This window comes from Leptodactylus fuscus, chromosome 4 (genome assembly GCF_031893055.1).
Source record: "Leptodactylus fuscus isolate aLepFus1 chromosome 4, aLepFus1.hap2, whole genome shotgun sequence".
NCBI lineage: Eukaryota > Metazoa > Chordata > Amphibia > Anura > Leptodactylidae > Leptodactylus > Leptodactylus fuscus.
The window spans coordinates 133539170-133558685 of NC_134268.1; the positions used below are offsets into that span (position 1 = coordinate 133539170).

The window sequence follows — 19516 nt, forward strand, 5'->3', positions numbered from 1 at the left end:
TTGGTACACTTGAGTACTATGGGTATGAAAAGTATGATCTAGAGTTCCAGCAGTAGCATATGTAGAGATTAGCAAAGAAATGGTTCAATGACAATCAATTAGAGGTGCTGGATCCCCCCCAGTCCCTAGACCACAACCCAATTGAAAACTTGTGGGTAGAGTTGAAGAAAAAGCTGTATTTGTACCCCAGTGAGTGGACCAATATGCACCAACATTGAGACAAATAGAAAAGGATTAGAGTTTAGTTAAGACATGCTTGAATCTGGTTGAGAGCATACCCAGAAGGTTTCAGGGAGTGTCAAAAGCCAATAGTGGATTTACCAAAAAAAATTAGATTTTTAGGAGCAAAACATTAACAATGCAGTTACATGCAAGCAGCGCTTTCTCTCTGCATTTTTCGCCATATTTGGGGTCCGCAGGTTTATGTGGGTACCTACTTTCTTAAGCAGGTTTGGTTTTCGTTTGGGGGAGGTCCTCAAGCAGACCCACCAGAATGGAAACTCGAACGCAGGTGGGAACCTAGTGTAAAAGCACAATATACTTAAGTGGGAACACCACAGTGTATGCCTACATCACCGTCTTCCATCAGAGGTATATGTCAGGCAATCTTCCTGGCATAAAACCTTTGACACTCTCTTGCTTACTTGCATAGCGTCATCACATTCCAGTGTGCTTTACAGATGTTGTCATCTTGTCCCATATAAGGCTTATTATCTACGTTCACTAGAGTGTCACTGGAGTGTGGAAGTAATATAGAGCACCTGGAGGAAACCCACAGAAACACAGGGAGAACATACAACTCCATGCAGATATTGTCCTTGGCTGGATTTGAACCCAGGACTCCAGAGCCACAAGGCAACACTGCTCCTTTTAGCAGTGTATAGCAATAAGGATGATATTCAGGTTTCAGAAATAAAATTAACTTTAATGACCATCAGTGAGCATGTATTTTGCAAGCTAGCAAACAGCAGAATATTTTAAGTGAGCACTGTACTGTCAGAAAAAACCATTTTACATAAATTCTACATCAAAGAAAAGAGAAGGAGGTGAAACTTAGTAGGATCGGATGGCAGGAGGGACTGATGCACAGTCTTGTTCATCAAGGGTTGTGTCAATTACAGGTCTGTATTGTAAAGTAACCTACAAGAGAAAACAAAAGTGTTCATCATGCTGAATAATAATGAGCAATGGCAAAAAATTTTTTTTAAAAAAAATGCAACGGCCAAGATTGGCTCTGTTCAAATTTCAAGCTTCAGATTTTTATTTATTTATTAAACTGATACAAACTGAAACCTTCCATTAGCATCCTGTCAGTTTGTTTTTTTTTGTTTGCATAGATAAGGTTGCTTACTGGAAATGAGAACAGAACCTCAGGCAGCAGCTTCTTGAATACCGGTTTGTTCTCTGTAGTAAGTTTCTAGCAGTGTTGAGGGGAATATCATATACAGCAATGATCAAGTTTATGAAATACATGCAATTCTAGACCAGACCACTGCTCTGTATAATTGGGGAAGAGATCAGTTGAGAAATGAGTAAAAATTAGTTTGTAGGCTAAATCTCATCTTTTATGGGATCAGAAAAATGAGTGCATGTTGACAACACCAGCCAGCCTTAGGTCGGGTTCACACGTAGTATTCTGGCTCGTCATTTGGTACGTAGACGCCGCGTGAGGATTTGCGGGCCGTATACGCTCCCATTGTTTTCAATGGGAGCCGGTACCGTACACGCAGCGCTATTTTGCGGCCGCCGCAAAATCACGGCCGCAAAATAGCGCCGCGTGTACGGTACTGGCTCCCATTGAAAACAATGGGAGCGTATACGGCCCGCAAATCCTCACGCGGCGTCTACGTACCAAATGACGAGCTAGAATACTCCGTGTGAACCCATCCTTAAAGGGGTTGTCCGGGATAAAATACAAATTAACCCCCTAAACTGTGTAAACAGGGGATGCATTGCTGATATAATGCAAAATGCATTAGAGGAAAAGAAATTTGAACAATTGCATTGACCAGTGCTTGGTACTGCTAAATACTGGTCCGTGGCAATACTAAGGCCCCATGTATCCTCCCGCAGCAAAAAAAAAAAAAAAAAACCCTGTGGGGAGAACCCCCCCCCCCCCCCCCTCAAAAAAAGAAAAAAAAAAAAAAAACAAGGAAACATCACATCGTGGTTTTTCACACAGCACTTTTCACAGAAAGTTTGCAGAAGTTTCCTCTGAGGACTTTCTGCTTCCATGATACCTATAGGGAAACGGACGGTGTTTCCTTTGGTATAATTGACATTTCCAAAACCACAAGGGATAATATGCATTTTCCCACACTTTGAGGGTGGTATTCGCTTTGTTTTCTACGGCGATCACTGTGCAGCTAACATGACGTTTTCTATGTTTTGGTATTCCAATTTTTTTTATTAGCCCCCTTCCCTAGGGAGCTTTTGCTATGTTACTATTGAATCTGCTCATAGGCCAGCTTCAAAGGGGTTTCCAGGATAAAATACAAATTGACCTCTAAACTACACCCCCTCCCCTAACTTCCAATCTACTTGTATTAAACCAAGCAACAACAAAAAAAAAAAAAAACATGCTCCAGGGACACTTCCAACGGAATGTCAACAGTACTCTCGCTACCCCCTCACAACCCCATCAATACTTACATACCTTCCTGTCTAGGAACAGCTTCTCCCCTCTTCCTCTCTTCAAGCGCTTGGGCACTGGAGGTGGCTGCGAGACATGTGCATTAGGCATGGTACTCCATCTCTAATGTGCAGGACTCACAGGTACTTCCAATCTGTGTACAGCGACACCAGCTTGCGCACAGTGAAGTAGTAAGGAGGAGCCGTCTCTCAGAGCAGAAGATAAGCAAGTATGATGCAATGAGGTGGGTGTGTGGGTTTGGGGGGGTGGAAGAGGGTCTTCGTAGTGGGCGGGATAGCTTAGCTAGGGAAGACAGGGTGGGGCTGTAACAGAGTGAGAAAGGAGGGTGGAAGCAGTGTCAGGGAGGTAGTGTGGAAGGTACACAGGAAGCTATATAGCAGGAAGCTAACACTACGAAAACCAATGCAGAAGATGCCAAGAGCTCCCACAGAAACCCAGAAATCAAAACACTGATAGAAGTATATGGATGAACCTTTAACCCATTAATAGCACTAACAGACCTAGCCGTCATCTTTAAAAGACTAGCATCTGCTCTAATAGTAAGAAAGGGGTTAATTATATAAAACCTCTCAAGGGTGTTACTAAAGTTTTAATAACAGCAAACGGTAACAAATGCACACATGATCTTAAACTGTAGTCTGTTACCATAAACCAGCATATTAACCAAGCCTACAGATAGGTTAGGGTGACGTAGATTAAAAATAGTGCCTGAATAGGTGCCTCCATTGTGGAGATATTACTGCTTTTGTCAATATGGCAATTAGCTTAGAAGCAACAAAGGTGCTGCCATTGAGTATTGAGGGTGTTCCTGCTTAACTGTATAGAACAAACACCTCATTTGCAGATTTGCAGTGATACCTCGGTAACTGATGCGCAGATTCTTATGGGGATACCACTGTTCTGTTTAATTCAGATGACCCTAACCCATCTATATGTGGAGCTGGGTTGATATAAATGTTACTGGTGATAGACTCCATTTGCAGTAGTTTATTTACTTTAGTGTTATGTGTGAACCCAAATTACCTTGCCCTTCTTATCAACAAATGAGAGTGTGTGTTTTCTCCAATGTTCTTCCACAGGCTTCTTCTGTTGTCCTTGCAGTGGCTTAGAGTAATCATACTCATCAATTCTGACCTAAACAAAAAGCAGAAAATAGTTTCACAGGGAGCGAGTATTAAGTAATGTCCCAAATCTGTCTTGAAGCTTAACTTTAGAAAGCTGATGGCGAAATGCTTGTTAGCCCAAGAGCTAGTCATATGGACCTCCCAAATACACATGCACGCCCATGAGAAGAGGAGAAACCTGGTGCCAGACATCCATTCCTTCCCCTGCCATTGGGGCACACCATACACATTATATGATTGGTGGGTTCCACTAACGTGGTACTTGGACAATTGTGAATATAAACCTGGAGTAGTACAACATACCTTATAGTCTTCTCTGGCATGAGCACCACGACTTTCTTTACGAGCTTCCGCTCCATAAATAGTTTGAAGTGCATTAAGCATTAAGTTTTGTAACTCAAGTGATTCTACCAAATCTGTATTCCAAACGATTCCTAAAATTATAAACAGTGATCATAGAATTACATAATTCTCACAATCCTCAAATCAAAGGAAAATTACACAATTTATAGAAAAAGCAAAAAACAAACTGCTGAAGTCCACTTCAGAAAAAAAAAAAAATAATAATAATTTCCCCTCAAACCATGATAGCTAGAAAATCAACGCCTTTATTCTTAACTTGGTGTACCCGTGGGGTGATAGTGGAGACTTAAAAGTAAACAGACTAAAAAAAACCCTGCATGCTCATCAGACTCCAGCCAGAATCAAGTAGTTGGAGGCTCTGAGGCTCACGTCACCACTGAAGTCACTGATTAGTTTCGTGACCTTTGGGGGCTTCCACCAACACAGCCCCAGATTTTCAAAATAACAAAAAAAAAAACGCCCGATGCAAAAGTTTGGACACCCTGCATGGTTAGTACCTAGTAGCACTCCCTTTAGCAAGTATCACACCATGTAAATGCTTTTTGTAGCCAGCCCAAGTCTTTCAGTTATTGGTTAAGGGATTTTCATCCATTCTTCTTTTTTTTTTTTTATAAAAAAAAAAAAAAAAAAAAGGCTTCCAATTCTATGAGATTCTTGGGACGTCTTGTATGCACTGCTCTTTTGAGGTCTAGCCACAGATTTTCAATGATGTTCAGATCTGGGGACTTTGAGGACCATGGTAAAACCTTCAGCTTGCGCCTTCTTAGGTAGTCTATGGTGGATTTTGATGTGTGTTTAGAATCATTATTAGAGATGAGCGAGTACTATTAGAAACGGCCGTTTCGAATAGCAAGCACCCATAAGAATGAATGGAAGCGGCCGGCATGCAGACTTGGCTGTAGCCAACCGCTTAACCCCCTGCGTGTCGGCTGCGTCCATTCATTCCTATGGGTGCGTGCTATTCGAAACGGGAGTTTCGAATACTACTCTCATCTCTAATCATTATCCATTTATAGAAGCCATCCTCTCTTCAATTTCATTTATAAAAAAAAAAAAAAAACAGATGTTTGTTTCAAGAACTTGCAGAAATTTAATTGAATCCATTCTTCCCTCTTCCCTTGAAATGTTCCCAATGCATGACTGATCCGCCCCATGGTTTTTTTTTTGTTTTTTTTTAACTAATTTTTCTTGAACATTTTTTTTAAAATTTTTACAAACAAACAAATAAAAAAAAAAAATACCACCAAACAATTGTAGAGCAGTGGATAAGACAATCAACAGGTACCACAGCTTAAGAATTTGAGGGGAGGGGGGAGGAACAAAGGGAAGGAAGGAGTCAAAAACTACGCAGAGCACAATACGCGTCCCAGGTCAACCACACTTCTTGGAAAGCATCCAGCGCATTGTTGAGGGAGGCAGTTAGATTCCATGCTTCGAATGCCCTTCAGCCAAGCAATAAGATCCAGGCCTGTGGGAGGGGGAACCCCTCCCACAGGCCTGGATGGTTGGAGAGATGTTCTTTTCCTGAAATTGCATGCCCTTTTTATCTCCAAACATATCTTTGATCATTCAGACCAAAGAATTCCATTTTAACCTCATTGGCTCACAAGACTTGTTTCAAACTGCATCAGGCTTATTTAGATGTTCTTTTGCAAACTTCTGGCGCTGAATTTTATGGTGAGGATGCAGGAGAGGTTTTCTTTTAATGACTCTTCCATGAAGGCCATATTTGTGCAGGTATCGCTGAACAGTTGAACAATGTAGCACAACTCCAGAGTCTGCTAAATCTTCCTGAAGGTCTTTTGCAGTCAAGCGAGTTTTCTGATTTGCCACTCTGGCAATCATATGAGCAGCTTTCTGAAAATTTCCTTGGTCTTCCAGACCTTATCTTCACTTCCACGATTCCTCGTAACTGCCATTTCTTAATTACATTTGGAACGGAGGAAAGGGCAACTTGAAAACACTTTGCTATCTTCTTATAGCCTTCTCCTGCTTTGTGGGCCTCCATCATTTTCAGAGTGCTAGGCAGCTGCTTAGAAGAACCCATGGCTGCTGGGGTTTTTTTGCACAAGGTTAGAGGAGGTTGGGCATTTATAAAGCTGTAAAATTTGCATCAGTCTTGGCCTTTTCTAACAATGATAGTGAACTAGCCATAACCCTAACTGGTTAAAGTCTGAGACCTTGGTCAACGTTACCCAAGTACACAAATCTACAAGGATTCCCAAACTTTTGCAAGGTACTCCTTTACCTTTTTCACTCTAAAATTGTCCTCAAACATAACAATACACTGATATTGCTTAAAATTATAGACAAGTGTGTTTACTTTAACTTTATGCCTTTTAAAAAATCATTTCATCTTGATTAACTGTTCACAATAACAGTAATTTTGACCAGTGGTGTCCAAACTTTTGCATGCCACTGTAAATAGCACAAAAGTACTTTGAAAGAAAAAAAAAATTAAAAAGTTTTAAAACGCACACACAGCTGAAAAACACTCAGTGTATGCCACAACTTACACCGAAAGAATAGTGTGAATTCTGCCCAGATGCAGGTGCAATGATTTAATTCATGGAGCATTTAATGCTGTGTGTGTGTGTGGAAGGGAGGGGGGCACTGTAGAGTGTATAATGCTGTGAGTAGGGGGGCCCACTGTGAAGTGTAAAATGCTGTGTGTGTGTGGGGGGGCACTGTGGTATGTATAATGGTGTGTGTGTGTGGGGGACCCACTGTCAAGCATATAATACTGTGTGGGGGCTCAATGAAGCATATAATGCTGGGTGGGGCCCACTATGGAGCACAGAATGATGTATGGGGGCCCACTGTGGAGCATATAAGGCTGGGTGGGGACCTATTAAGGAGTGTATAATGCTGTATGTGGAGATGGGGCCCCTGTGGAGCTTATAATACTGTATGGGTTCCCACTGTGGAGTATATAATACTGTGTAGGGGCCACTGTGGAGCATATTATACTGTGTGTGGGCCACTGTAGTTTGTATCATTACTTCCCATTCACACAACCAGTTTGTGGGTCCATAGCTGTCCGCAATTGCAGACATTTACAGACACATTCATTTCAATGGGACTGTGCACACGTCCAGTTTTTTTTTTGGATATGTCATTATACCGATTACATTTGCAGATCCGCAGTTGTGGGGCACAGACATGACTATGGTTGTGTGAATGGGGCCTTATTATGTTTTTCTTTTAAGACAAAAGAGGTTAATGTAGGAGATTTTTTTTTTAAAATAAAACCTTAGTATCAATGGTTAAAATTGCCGAGTTGGCACTTTGCGATAAATTAGTGGCTTTTGGGTTGCAGTTTGAGCACTGGGTCTCTAAAAGGTTCGCCATTACTGTACTAGACTAACAACTAAAATCTACAGAAATAATTATAGCTGGCGAGTGACAAGCAAAAGAAATAGAATTCAAATTATATACAAGCAAAACCAGAAAAAATTACCTCTGTCAAATGTTTTGAGGTCATCCATGGAATCATTGATTGCACTCAGCTTCTCACACCCTTCCTGTAGAACAGAGCCAGTTCGGAATACAGCAGCATGACTCTGCATAGTCTGTTGGCAAAACAAATGATTTGATCACCTCAGTTCAACTCTATGGTGATACGCAGAATCTGCTTCAGAATCCGGCTGCAAAAAACGCCTTCCATTGACTTCAATGGGAGACGTTCACTTCTTATTTCTGCTACCGGTTTTGTGTAGCTTGCGGAAAAAATAAGTGACCTGCTCTTCCTTGCCACGGATTCTGCGGCAGAATCAACCGCAGCGTCCGCAGCGCGAACAATCACTCCCGACTAGGCCCATTCATTTGGGCCTAATCACAGAGCGGAATGCCGCGACTGGATGCCAGTGCACTGCACCGGCATCCAGTCGCGGCTAGCCGTTTTTTGGACCAGATTCTGAGGCAGCCTCCGCGTCAAAATCCGGTCCAAAAATCCCCATGTGAACCCAGCTTAATATTTTTTCCTGTATGGTGAACCTCGTACCAGAAACAAACAAACAAAATAAACAAACAGTTTTGTCTTTAATAAAAATTTAAAGAAAATGTGATCAAAGCAATAGACACTCCAAAAAAATTCACCCGGCCTTTCAAAAAACACCACCTTATGCATCCCCGTACACTGAAATATTTAAAAAAAAAAAAAAAAAAATTTAAGGGATTTGGAGGGCGGGGAGCCAAAAACGAAAAATGTAACCGGTGGGAATGGGTTAAGAACTAGTATAATACCTTTTGCATGTTGATTCTTAATTCTGATGTTCTTGTGTTCCCATTGGCAAACCGTAATTTATCCAGATTTGCAACAGACTCCTCTCCAGCATTAGCTTTAATTGGTGGTAAGGTCTCTCCTAGAAATGATGAATGCATTAATTTTAAAAGTGGTTTCATGTTAGCGGAAAATACTAAATATGTTAAGCCTTTATAATATGCATTGTATGGCATTAAAGGGGATCCATCATTGGGAAACATCATTTTTAGCTAAGCACATACTTGCATAGCCTTTAGAAAGGCTATTCCACACCTACGTTTTGTATGTAAATTCCATTAGTAGATTTTGAATAAGTCCGTTTTTATTCATATGCAAATTAGCTTCTCCATGCACCCGGAAGTGTTTCTGTGCACCGTCTGCTCTATGTGTATGTACAGCAGAGATGAGTCATCAGCACAACAGCAGCCACTGCTATACATACACATAGCGAATAGCAGAGAGGAGTGCACGGTGAGACTTCCGATGCACAGAACTTAGCTCATGTACTGAATCTGAGACCCTAAGCATTTAAGAGTTTTTTTCTTTTTTCTTTAACTAAAGCCATTTCAAAATATTAGGACTTTCAGTTCTAATGCAAATTAGTGTATACTAGCCAAGTAGGCAGGGACACTGTGGATTTTATGGGGGCAGAGTCTCTGCATGTTGTATTTTATGCAGTGTTCGTATCCATTTGGCTACTATACCCAATTTGCATCAACAATAAAAAATAACCTATGCTGGTAAAGCCGCAGGCAACCAAAATCAACATTGACCATCATTATATGCGTGGTTATAAAGTACAATTGCAATCTTCACTTTGCAGAAAAGAGTATATTCTCAACCTAGGGGTGGGGGTGGGGGTGGGGAGTGTACCACAGAAGGGATCCAGAATAAAACTGACTGCGAATCAATAAGCAGAGGATAAGCAATTTTACTTTGCTTAACTGATTATCAGTTCACTGAAACACATTCCTTTATCAAATGCAGGAAGTATGTACAAGAGAAAGAAAAATATTTTATTTATAAAAGGATATTTATAAAGTGTACAAAAATAAGTAAAACGTGAAGTAGTCTACGGAAACGTAGCAATCTACATTTTTAAAGAACCATCACTAATGAAACACACACACACACACACAAAAAAAAATCATTAATAAACAAAAGCATACCAGGCTTGCAGGTCTCTGCTATGCTGAGAGCACAAGCACGGCCAAAAACAACCAAATCTAGGAGGGAGTTTGCACCAAGCCGGTTGGCACCATGTACAGAGGCTGAAGCTGCCTCACCACAAGCATATAGGCCAGGAACCACTTGGTCTTTACCATTTTCATGGATAATCACCTGCAAAAAAAGGAAAAAAACTAATGGAAAACTTTACAGAATATTACTAAAAACATTTTAATTTCTAAACCAATTGGGGAAAGGGGGGTTGGTTTAGGGAAACAAAAAAAAAAAAAAAAACACGCCAAAATAAATTATAATATGTTACATTACACAATTATTGATATTGCATAGTTAAAATTAGATACAAAGCTTGTCCCAGACATTTTTCCAGAATAAGAGGAGAGTCACTCTCTACTTCTGTCTGACCCTGTCTGTTAGCCATTTAAGATTCTAATTGGTGGTTTGACCTACCAGTTACACAGCCCTGAATTTTCACTTTTTTTCCCTCTTTATAATGAAGAGCTATAACTTGTTTTTCAGTTGAATTAGTGGCATGAGGAATTGTGTGTGTGTTGGATTAATCAGATTCTAATTGCCCAATTCTGGGGTTCCCGTTTGTTTTTTTAATTTTCTTATTTCAGAGTTTGATTATTATTATTTTTTTTTTATATAATTTGGAAGCACCAGGACTTTCTGATCTCAAGGGGGTAGTACCTAACGAAGGGGGCGAAACTTGGGTTGGGGCTGCGAGTGGAGGTCGCGCATTCCAGTGTGTGGATCTGTTAGTTTTGTTGGTAAGATTGTGAGCATATTGGTATCACATACAACATTATCTTTGCTACTGTGCTAAGGAAAGTTGCTTTAAGTGGTATGTTGTTACTATCTGATAACACCAACAATGATTTTGATATGGAGAGAAAAATATGTGATTTACACTAAAATGAACATGCCGATTCCAAATATGAACTCAGAATTAGCCTGACACGTCTAGATTTTAAGTTATACATGCACATCCTATTCAGTTATAATTTTAATGTATTATATATTGGAAATATTCCAATGGACATGCACAGGCCTGTCCTATAAGGCAAGCTAGATAGATTTCCATAAAGTAATCTGTTTTATGTGCTATCAGTTTTGAAACTTAAGATGGATAAACACAAATGTGTTAAAGGTGTTGGCCCATCTCAAGAATCCTATCTATACTGGTAGCTTATGTAAATTGAAGACTTTTCCTGAAAATATTGCTTTAGAAATGCTGCTTTGTTTGCCTGCTGTGTGAATTTATTGCTTCCATTGTTTACACAGCATTGCTATAACCACAGATCAGTACAAACATGTACATATTATCTGAACTGCATAAGTATTGTGATACTGTAGTGTCCCGTTCAGCAAGAGGGGAGGGGAGAAATACAGGAAGTGAGAAGAAGAGACAGCATGTTAAAGAGGACCTTTCATGGTTTTGGGCATAGGCAGTTCTATATACTGCTGGAAAGCCGACAGTGCGCTGAATCCAGCGCACTGTCGGCTTTCCCTATCTGTGCCCCGGGTAAAGAGCTTTCGGTCCTGGTACCACAGCCCTTTACAGTCAGAAGGGAATTTCTGACAGTCTTTCCCACAGATCGGGAAAGCCAACAATGCACTGAATTCAGCTCACTGTCGGCTTTCCAGCAGTATATAGAACTGCCTGTGTCCCAAACCATGAAAGGTCCTCTTTAACTGCTGAAACAAGGAGATGGGAAAACCCCCATTAGCGGACTATCCCGAATATTTATGCTACATATGTGGTAAATACTCTACTTATGATCAGCGCTAAAATCTGATAAAGTGAGTGCATTTTGCTTACAAGTATTACTTTGACTATCAAATTGGAGATCCATTCTATTGGCTCATGCAGTTGGAATGAAAGACCCATGCTTCTGTGGAGTTAATTTTGGAAATGATAAAATACTCCGAGCATAAATGGAAAATTTGTGCTGACCTAAAAATGGTAGCACTGCTGATGGACCTACATTTAGGGTAGGTGTGTTTCTTGTGCCTATGGAACAATCGTAATAACAACAATGGCAACACACATCACTTGTCAATCCACTTCAAGTTTATCTACCACCACTTCACATTAAAACTTTGTTTAATGAAACATTTTGAAATTGAATTTGATCGTGATGGAAATAATTTACAGTATTTGAAGAAGAAGTTTAGAACACTGAAAACTTAGGCTAAAATAAAGGGCAGAATTTTTATTGGCCACGATATATACATACGCTAGATTATGTAAAAGTAAAGTTAATGTAATCTCTTAAATACAAAATGGACTTCATTGTAAACTTACTTGTCCTTTGTAGTTAGTTGGTATACCTCCCATGTTATAATGAACTGTAGGCAGCACAGGTATAGGCTCCTTTGTGACATCAACCCCTGCAAAGATCATTGCAGTCTCTGAGATGCCTGGTAAACGGGAAGCCAACTGCTGAGGAGGAAGATGGTGAAGCTGTAGGTAGACATGGTCTTTATCTGGTCCACAGCCTCTGTGAGGGAATACAATAAATAAGCAGAGGGTTTTCAATCACTGAAAAGATTATAAGTCAGTACCAGTACTATTCACTGCCTGCATTCAGCTCGTATCCCTGGGCAGTAGGAGGATCAACTCAAATAGGATCTACTCAGACTGCCTATGGGGAGAAGCTGAATGCAGGATGGGTGTGTTTAGTGATGATGCAGCAGTGCTCAGTAATAGAAGAAAACTCCCCTGTGCTACAAGATCCTCATTTGAATAAAGAATAAAAGTGCTTTTTCTCCACATCCCTGGGCCTCTGAAACAGAAGACGGGTATTGATTTTTTATTCTGCTAAACAGAATCTACACCTCTATGGAAGTGGTTTAAAGTAGCTGGAGGAAGTGATAGCTGCCCTTTAAGGAGTTCAGAAAACAACTGAATTTTTGGTGCACAGACAAGTTTGCGCTACAGAGATAGATGTCATGTCTGCCATCATTTCTTTAGGATTTATTTTTCATTATTGGTTAGATTTCTCCTTACTATATTTTAGCTTGTACTGATCTATGTATGCTTCCTGAGCATTAATTGGGCTATTGTCTGTCACACTGTGATTATTTCTGTGGTTACTCCATACCATATAAACTCACATGACTTTTTAAATTCTGCTGTGTCTATATGTGTTATTATTTATGTTGGATGTGCTTTCTTATATGCATTTTATATTCTACTATGCACTATCTGGCGGTGTTGTGTAGACACAACCTCCTATCCCTCAACTAATTTTAACATGTTTTTATTTTGGCTTAGTTATATGAATTAACAAAAATCTTGGAGTTTATGTTTTGTTATTTATTATTTTATTTGAATTTGATTGAGATGGGACATATTTGTAGGACTATCTATATTAATTGGGTGTGTCCCCTAGTCATAGGAGCATGTTAAAATCTGTAGGATCAATGCACTACACAGTGTCTTTTTGATGTTTTGAGCCCCACTTTTCTGTAAAGTGGGAACATTGTAGGGTAGGGAGTAGCTAAAGGGGCGAGGCCTTCCACAATTCAACAGAGTTGCCACAATTTGCTCCAAAATTGGCATACACCATGACTTCAAGGGATTCTACCACTAAAACTGTTTTTTTTGTGTTTAAGACGTCGGAATAGCCTTTAGAAAGGCTATTCGTCTCTTACCTTTAGACGTGGTCTCTGGCTCACCGTTCCATAGAAATACCGGTTTTTACTGGTATGCAAATGAGTTCTCTCGCAGCAGTAGGGTGGGCCTCAGCGCTCAAACAGCGATGGGGGCGTCCCCACTACTGCCAGAGACCTCTCTCTAGCGACGCCTCCATCTTCAGCTGCAACCGCCTCTTCTGTCTTCAGTCTTGGTCCAACCTCCGATGCCAGCGCAGTACGCTCCTGTATTGAACTACAAGAGCAAGAGCGGCCTCCCAAAAATGGCCGGTCAGTGGCCATTTTTGGGAGGCCGCTGTTGCTCTTGTAGCTCAGTATGAGAGCGTACTGCGCAGGCATCGGAGGTTGGACCGAGACTGAAGACAGAAGAGGCGGTTGCAGCTGAAGATGGAGGCGTCGCTAGAGAGAGCTTTCTGGCAGCAGTGGGGACGCCCCCATCGCTCTTTGAGTGCTGAGGCCCGCCCCCAGTACTACAAGAGAACTTATTTGCATACCCGTAAAAACCGGTACTTCTACGGAACGGCGGACTGCAGACCACGTCTACAGATAAGAGACGAATAGCCTTTCTAAAGACTATTCCGATGTCTTAAGCAAAAAAAAAAAAAAGTTTTAGTGGTAGAATCCCTTTAAATCTGTGGTCAGCTACTAGTTAGCGCAGAACTGAATTTCTGGCGCAAGGAGGGCAGAAGAATAATTTATTATGATGTATACTAGTTAAGTGTTCTGCAAGGACTTACTGGTACGTCCAAGCAGATTTCAGCAGCTGCACAAAATCGTAACTTCAGCCAGAGCTTTATTACCTTCCTTCCTGCCTTGCCGATCGCAAAATGAGCACTGTATACACCACTATGGGCACTGCCATGATGCAGATGCCCTCTGACCCGGTGGTCACGTGATCAGTGTGTGTTAGAGATCAGCTCTATAGAACAGACAGGAGGCTGTATTCCTACTGCAACTGGGTCTAAATGTACCAGCCCCAGTTAGTTAAAATCAGCCTCCCTAAAAAAATTTAAATAAATAAATAAAAATTGTAAATAAATGGGAAAAAAAAAGAAAGAAAAAAAGGCCCTTATTAAAGGTTCTACAGTAACGGAGAAGAAAAACTTTTTTCTAAAGTTTTTTTTTTTAGTAGCACTTTGTGCCAAGAAAAAAAATTAAACAAGTAAAACAGACACGGTTACCCTCCTCTTTTGTTTATATTATCCCGGATATAAAATAAATAAAATTAATTAAATAAAAACACATGCAAAAATAAAAAACATCATAACAATGATGTCCTATGTGTCACCAAAAAAAGATGCAGAAGTTAGTTCAATAACCCAAATGATAAAAGTGTTACAGCCCTCAAAATCACACATACTAAACTGCACAAAACCCGAACGTGTGTGATCCTGCACCACAACTTGGCCGGTACTGAAGTAGTTAAATACTATGTTTTTGGAGAACCATGCAGGTCTATTTTGCCAAATGAATTGTAGGAACAAGAATGTGAGGAGTTTTTTTTTTTTTTTTTTGAAGAAAGGTTTAGATATTCTAGGTAGAATTTTGATAATGAGGTACTACCAAACCAGTAAAAGCCCATGATTGGGTGACAAAATTAGATTGAAGCAAAACCTTATTTTTCTTTTATAGTATATATCATATTTGGTGTAAAAGTATTTATTCAAAAAGTCTTTCCCTGTAGAAGATCTTTAGTATTTCAAAGGAGGACTAACCTTCCTTCACGAATTTCAATAGTCATAGACCGGGATACAACATCACGAGAGGCTAGGTCTTTAGCTACAGGTGCATATCTTTCCATGAATCTTTCACCCTCACTGTTGATAAGGATTCCTCCCTCTCCCCGGCATCCTTCAGTAATCAAACATCCAGCTCCATAAATACCTGCAATTTGGTAAAGTTAAATAAGTAATAAGACAAATAAGTATTATATAATTTTAAAATAAATAAATATTGAAAGACTATTCATTCACTATGTGCGACTCACATGTGTACGAAAAACCATTTTATTTATATACACTGACAAAAATAAAAATAAGACACCGAGAAGGAGTTGTTGGAATCGTATTTATACATGATTACAATATTAGAGCAATAGAAAAGATCATTGAGGAAAGATGTACAACTAAATGAAAGCTCTATTACTTTGATAAAGAGGACTTTTCACATCCTCGGGCACACGCGGTGTAATACACCACGGCTTACCCGTTCTGTGCCTCCACTGAAGAGTTATCGGTGCCATTACCGTAGCTCTTCAGTGTCAGAAGGCCGTTTCTCCACAGTAGCTTCTTATGCACTGTACTATGAGAGGGGGCGTTCCTTACCGCCCAGCCATGATGACGAGCAGCAAGGAATGCCCCCCCCCCCCCCCCTTACTCCTGATAGTACTCGCCTATAGAAGAGTACTGGTGTGTGTTCCTCGCAGCTCACTGTCATGGCTGGGCGGTAAGGAAGCGCCCCCTCTCACAGTACAGTCATGCCCTTCTGACACTGAAGAGCTACGGTAACGGCATCGATAACTCTTCAGTGGAGGCACAGAACGGGAAAGCAGATAGTGGGGACATGAAAGGTCCTCTTTAAGCAGGCTCTCGAAGCATACAATTTGCATATAATATCCTGTGGCATATTTTCCCAAAAAGGAAGTAGCTTGGCCTGGAATTCCTGCACACTTGTAGATCACTGACGTTGGCATCTCATCTGGTACCATATTTATGATAAATCTTGCAACTGCGTCAAGCAAGGAAGTTTTGCTTGTTGGTGAAGAAATGCATAGGAAGACATTGTGGTGCGAGTAAGCATTATCCTGCTAAAAAATGTCATTTGAAAGCCCTGCCATGAGAAGCAACACATGGCTGCAGTGTGCCATGTATATATCACTGAGCTGAGAAACTACGTGTCTCTCGTATACTGCTTTAGGGTAGAAATTTTATTATTCCAACTATGGCGAATGCCGGCAAGTGATAGACACCGGGGCCTGAGACATCGCTGCGATCCTCTGCCCTGAATGAAGCCAGCAGCGGGAGGAGTGATGCTATTCCGCTCCTCCGTCCCCCCGCCGCTGGCTTCAGGCAGGGCAGAGGAGCAATGTCTCAGGCCCCGGCGTCTATCCCTCCCCGGCATCCGCCTCTCTAGTACAGCGAATGCCGGGTCTGCAGTCTGTCAGCGGCCTCTTCTCCCCCGGGGCTGGTCCCCACCGGCCCCGTACCTGTAGAGTTGCAGGCCGGCTCCTGCGCGGCGATATCGCAGGAGCCGACCTGTTCGGGTGACAGCCGGGAGCCTAATGAGGCTCCCCGGCCTGTCACGGCTATATTAGTATTGCGGCTGGTCTCTATGACCAGCCGTAATACTAATAGACAGAATGTCCCATAGACGGCAATACACTTGTATTGCCGTCTATGGGACTTGCGATCAAGTGACCGCAGGTTCAAGCCCCCGGGGGGGAATAAAATAGTAAAAAAAAAAAAAAACCTTTAAAAATAAATAAAAATATGAAAAATAAAAAAGTTCTAAAATCACCTCCTGTCCCTAGAATATATATATATAAAAGTAGAAAATCATATGTCATAAACCACCGGGTTTTTTTTTTTCAATACAAGGTGATCTAAGCAATAGATATTCCCCAAAATGGTATAACTAAAAAGTACTTCTGGCCCCGCAAAAAAACCCACTCTATGCATCCCCGTACAGCTGCAGGGTCACCTGTCAATGTAGCCTTGCAGCTGTTGCAAAACTACAACTCCCATATATTAAATATTTTACCATTTTTTGCTTCAAATTTTTTTTCCCCTATTTTCCTCCTCTAAAACCTAGGTGCGTCTTATAGTCCAAAAATACGGTACATACACACACACACACACACACACACACACACAAAAACAAACATTTTTCTCACATCACTACAACTCATTCTCTATATAGGTTCTGTATGGCCCTTGATATTTTTTTGAAGGTGGAAAGAGCCAGTTCTAGAACAGTTGCCTCTTCTACTCATTGGCTACATTGTACGGCATATTGCATTCTTCTTCTAACAGTTCGATGGGAACCACCTATATATCTAAAAAGGGACGTAAGAAATTGTATGACTTCTAGTCTTCAGTTTTAGCAGCTACCAGAAATACGGTTACTCCTCATGTACACGCACAATTAATCCTGAAGTCAAATGTGACGATAAGTGCACTTTCAAAGGTAAACAATTGCTGACTTTTCATAATGCTGCAGCATCAATTTTCTACACAGATAAATTAAAACCAAGAATGAACAAGGTTTTATTAGATGTAAACAGACTGTACCTGTTGGATGAAACTGTACAAACTCCAAGTCTTGACAGGGTAACCCAGCCCGTGTGACCATGGCATTGCCATCACCAGTGCAAGTGTGTGCTGATGTGCAGCTAAAGTAAGTTCGACCATATCCCCTAGAAGTTAAAAAAAAAAGAAAGTAAATTATAAGTCATAGTTCAACAACCCCCCCCCCCCCCCCCTTCTTCCAAACAGAGGAAATGCATCCAGACACCAGACCATATTTTTGTGGCCAATTTCTTGCCCCATCTAGATCAGGTAATGGGCATTTCATTTGAATGTGGTTTAGGAAAAAAAAAAAAATGGAAAAAAAAAGTAAATTTACTTCTACAATAAAGATTAAACCATCTCTCAAAATAAAATTACATAAAAAGGCAGTTGGGTATATGGTGTGTCATAAGGGATAAACTGCTGATATCTATGGCTCCCTCAGTACAATCCCTAGTGAGCGTCCACTAAAAGAGTCCCGCTAATGCGTTGTTTCTTAGAGCATTATATTCATCTTAGCAAGCAGATCTCCATTACGAACACTTTTTACATGCAAATTGCTCGGGTTCTGTAGAGACTGTCATGACAATCTGGGTTCATATCGCTAAAATGAGTCTAATAGCTCTTGCAGATCTGAAGAAATCGGTATTAGAAGCAAGAATGTACTACATATGTTCTTTGCTACTGCAGTTATACTGGCAGAACATATGGCATAATTATTAGGCAGGGAAAGGGTTAAAGAGATAAATGGATCCTAGGCAAAAGCACCATCAAAAACCCTGAGCTCAGACTATCAACTAAGGTTGGTGAACAACAGGGACCAAAACAATAATCGGAAAGATGATCAATCCAGAGACACTGTCCAATCAGTGACCACCTATAATTAAACTGAGCCCCTCCCAACACTGTGGTTAATTTATCCTCTAGACGACTCGCTGAATCTGAATTGGGTCTACTAAATTAAGCCTACCTTTTGTCCCACCTCTTTTGTTGCCAACTGCAATGGCACAAATTTATCTTACAAGAAGGATAGCACAAAAAATCTCATTAATGCCTTTAGAAATAAACATATTACCCAGTAGCTATAACTGTATTCTTAGCCTTAAAACGGTGTATGGATCCATCTTCCATGCATAAAGCAATAACACCACGGCATTCTCCATTCTCCATTAGGAGGTCCAATGCGAAATATTCTACAAAATAGCTTGTGTCGTATCTGAGAGACTGAAGAAAAAAAAAAAAAAAAAAAAGTGTTAAAGTTTTTAAACTCAAGCCTTTGACAAAATAGATCATCAGAAATTTAATTAGATAAACGTACATAACACATGGCTATTTTTATTTGAGGGAGCAAAGGGAATGACTGTGATAATATGTTATCAAGCTCAGTAGCCTTACATGCATAGACTGGGCTATATCCTTTCTATTCCATCACCAGGGTCATGCATCAACAAAATAAAATGTATGATTATGTACTTAATAGTAAATTACTGGGCCAAGACTGCCAATGAAAAGACTTGAGGATTTTGGTGAACAGTAAGCTTAGCTTTAGTGACCAGTGCCAGGCAGCTGCTGCCAAGGCAAATAAAATTATGGGATGTATCAGAAGAGGTATAGATTCTCATGACAAGGACATAGTTATGCCTCTATACAAATCACTGGTACGGCCACACTTAGAATATTGTGCGCAATTTTGGGCCCCAATATACAAGAAAGACATAAGTGAACTTGAAAAAGTGCAAAGACGGGCAACCAAAATGATTTGCGGAATGGGTGGACTGGAGTACAACGATAAATTAACAAACTTGGGGTTATTCCGTTTAGAGAAAAGACGTCTACGGGGAGATCTAATAACAATGTACAAATACATGAAGGGACAATACAAAGAACTTTCTAAGGATATTTTTACTCCTAGGCCAGTGACAGTGACAAGAGGACATCCTCTATGTCTGGAGGAGAGAAGGTTTCACCAGAAACATGG

At 40.5% G+C, this 19516-nt stretch overlaps 1 protein-coding gene across 1 annotated transcript in view; it reads right to left on the reverse strand.

Moving 5' to 3' along the window:
* Window positions 1-904: 904 nt before the first annotated feature.
* SDHA (succinate dehydrogenase complex flavoprotein subunit A) overlaps window positions 905-19516 on the reverse strand; it is a 34337-nt gene continuing 15725 nt past the window's right edge. The window contains exons 6-15 of the mRNA XM_075271125.1: window positions 18614-18762; window positions 17542-17666; window positions 14968-15136; window positions 11901-12096; window positions 9574-9745; window positions 8386-8504; window positions 7601-7712; window positions 4081-4211; window positions 3677-3787; window positions 905-1140 (exon numbers count right to left, since the gene is read on the reverse strand). Of these exons, the coding sequence (XP_075127226.1) occupies window positions 1054-1140; window positions 3677-3787; window positions 4081-4211; window positions 7601-7712; window positions 8386-8504; window positions 9574-9745; window positions 11901-12096; window positions 14968-15136; window positions 17542-17666; window positions 18614-18762 (1371 nt within the window). The 3' untranslated portion in view covers window positions 905-1053. The remainder of the gene's footprint in view (window positions 1141-3676; window positions 3788-4080; window positions 4212-7600; window positions 7713-8385; window positions 8505-9573; window positions 9746-11900; window positions 12097-14967; window positions 15137-17541; window positions 17667-18613; window positions 18763-19516) is intronic.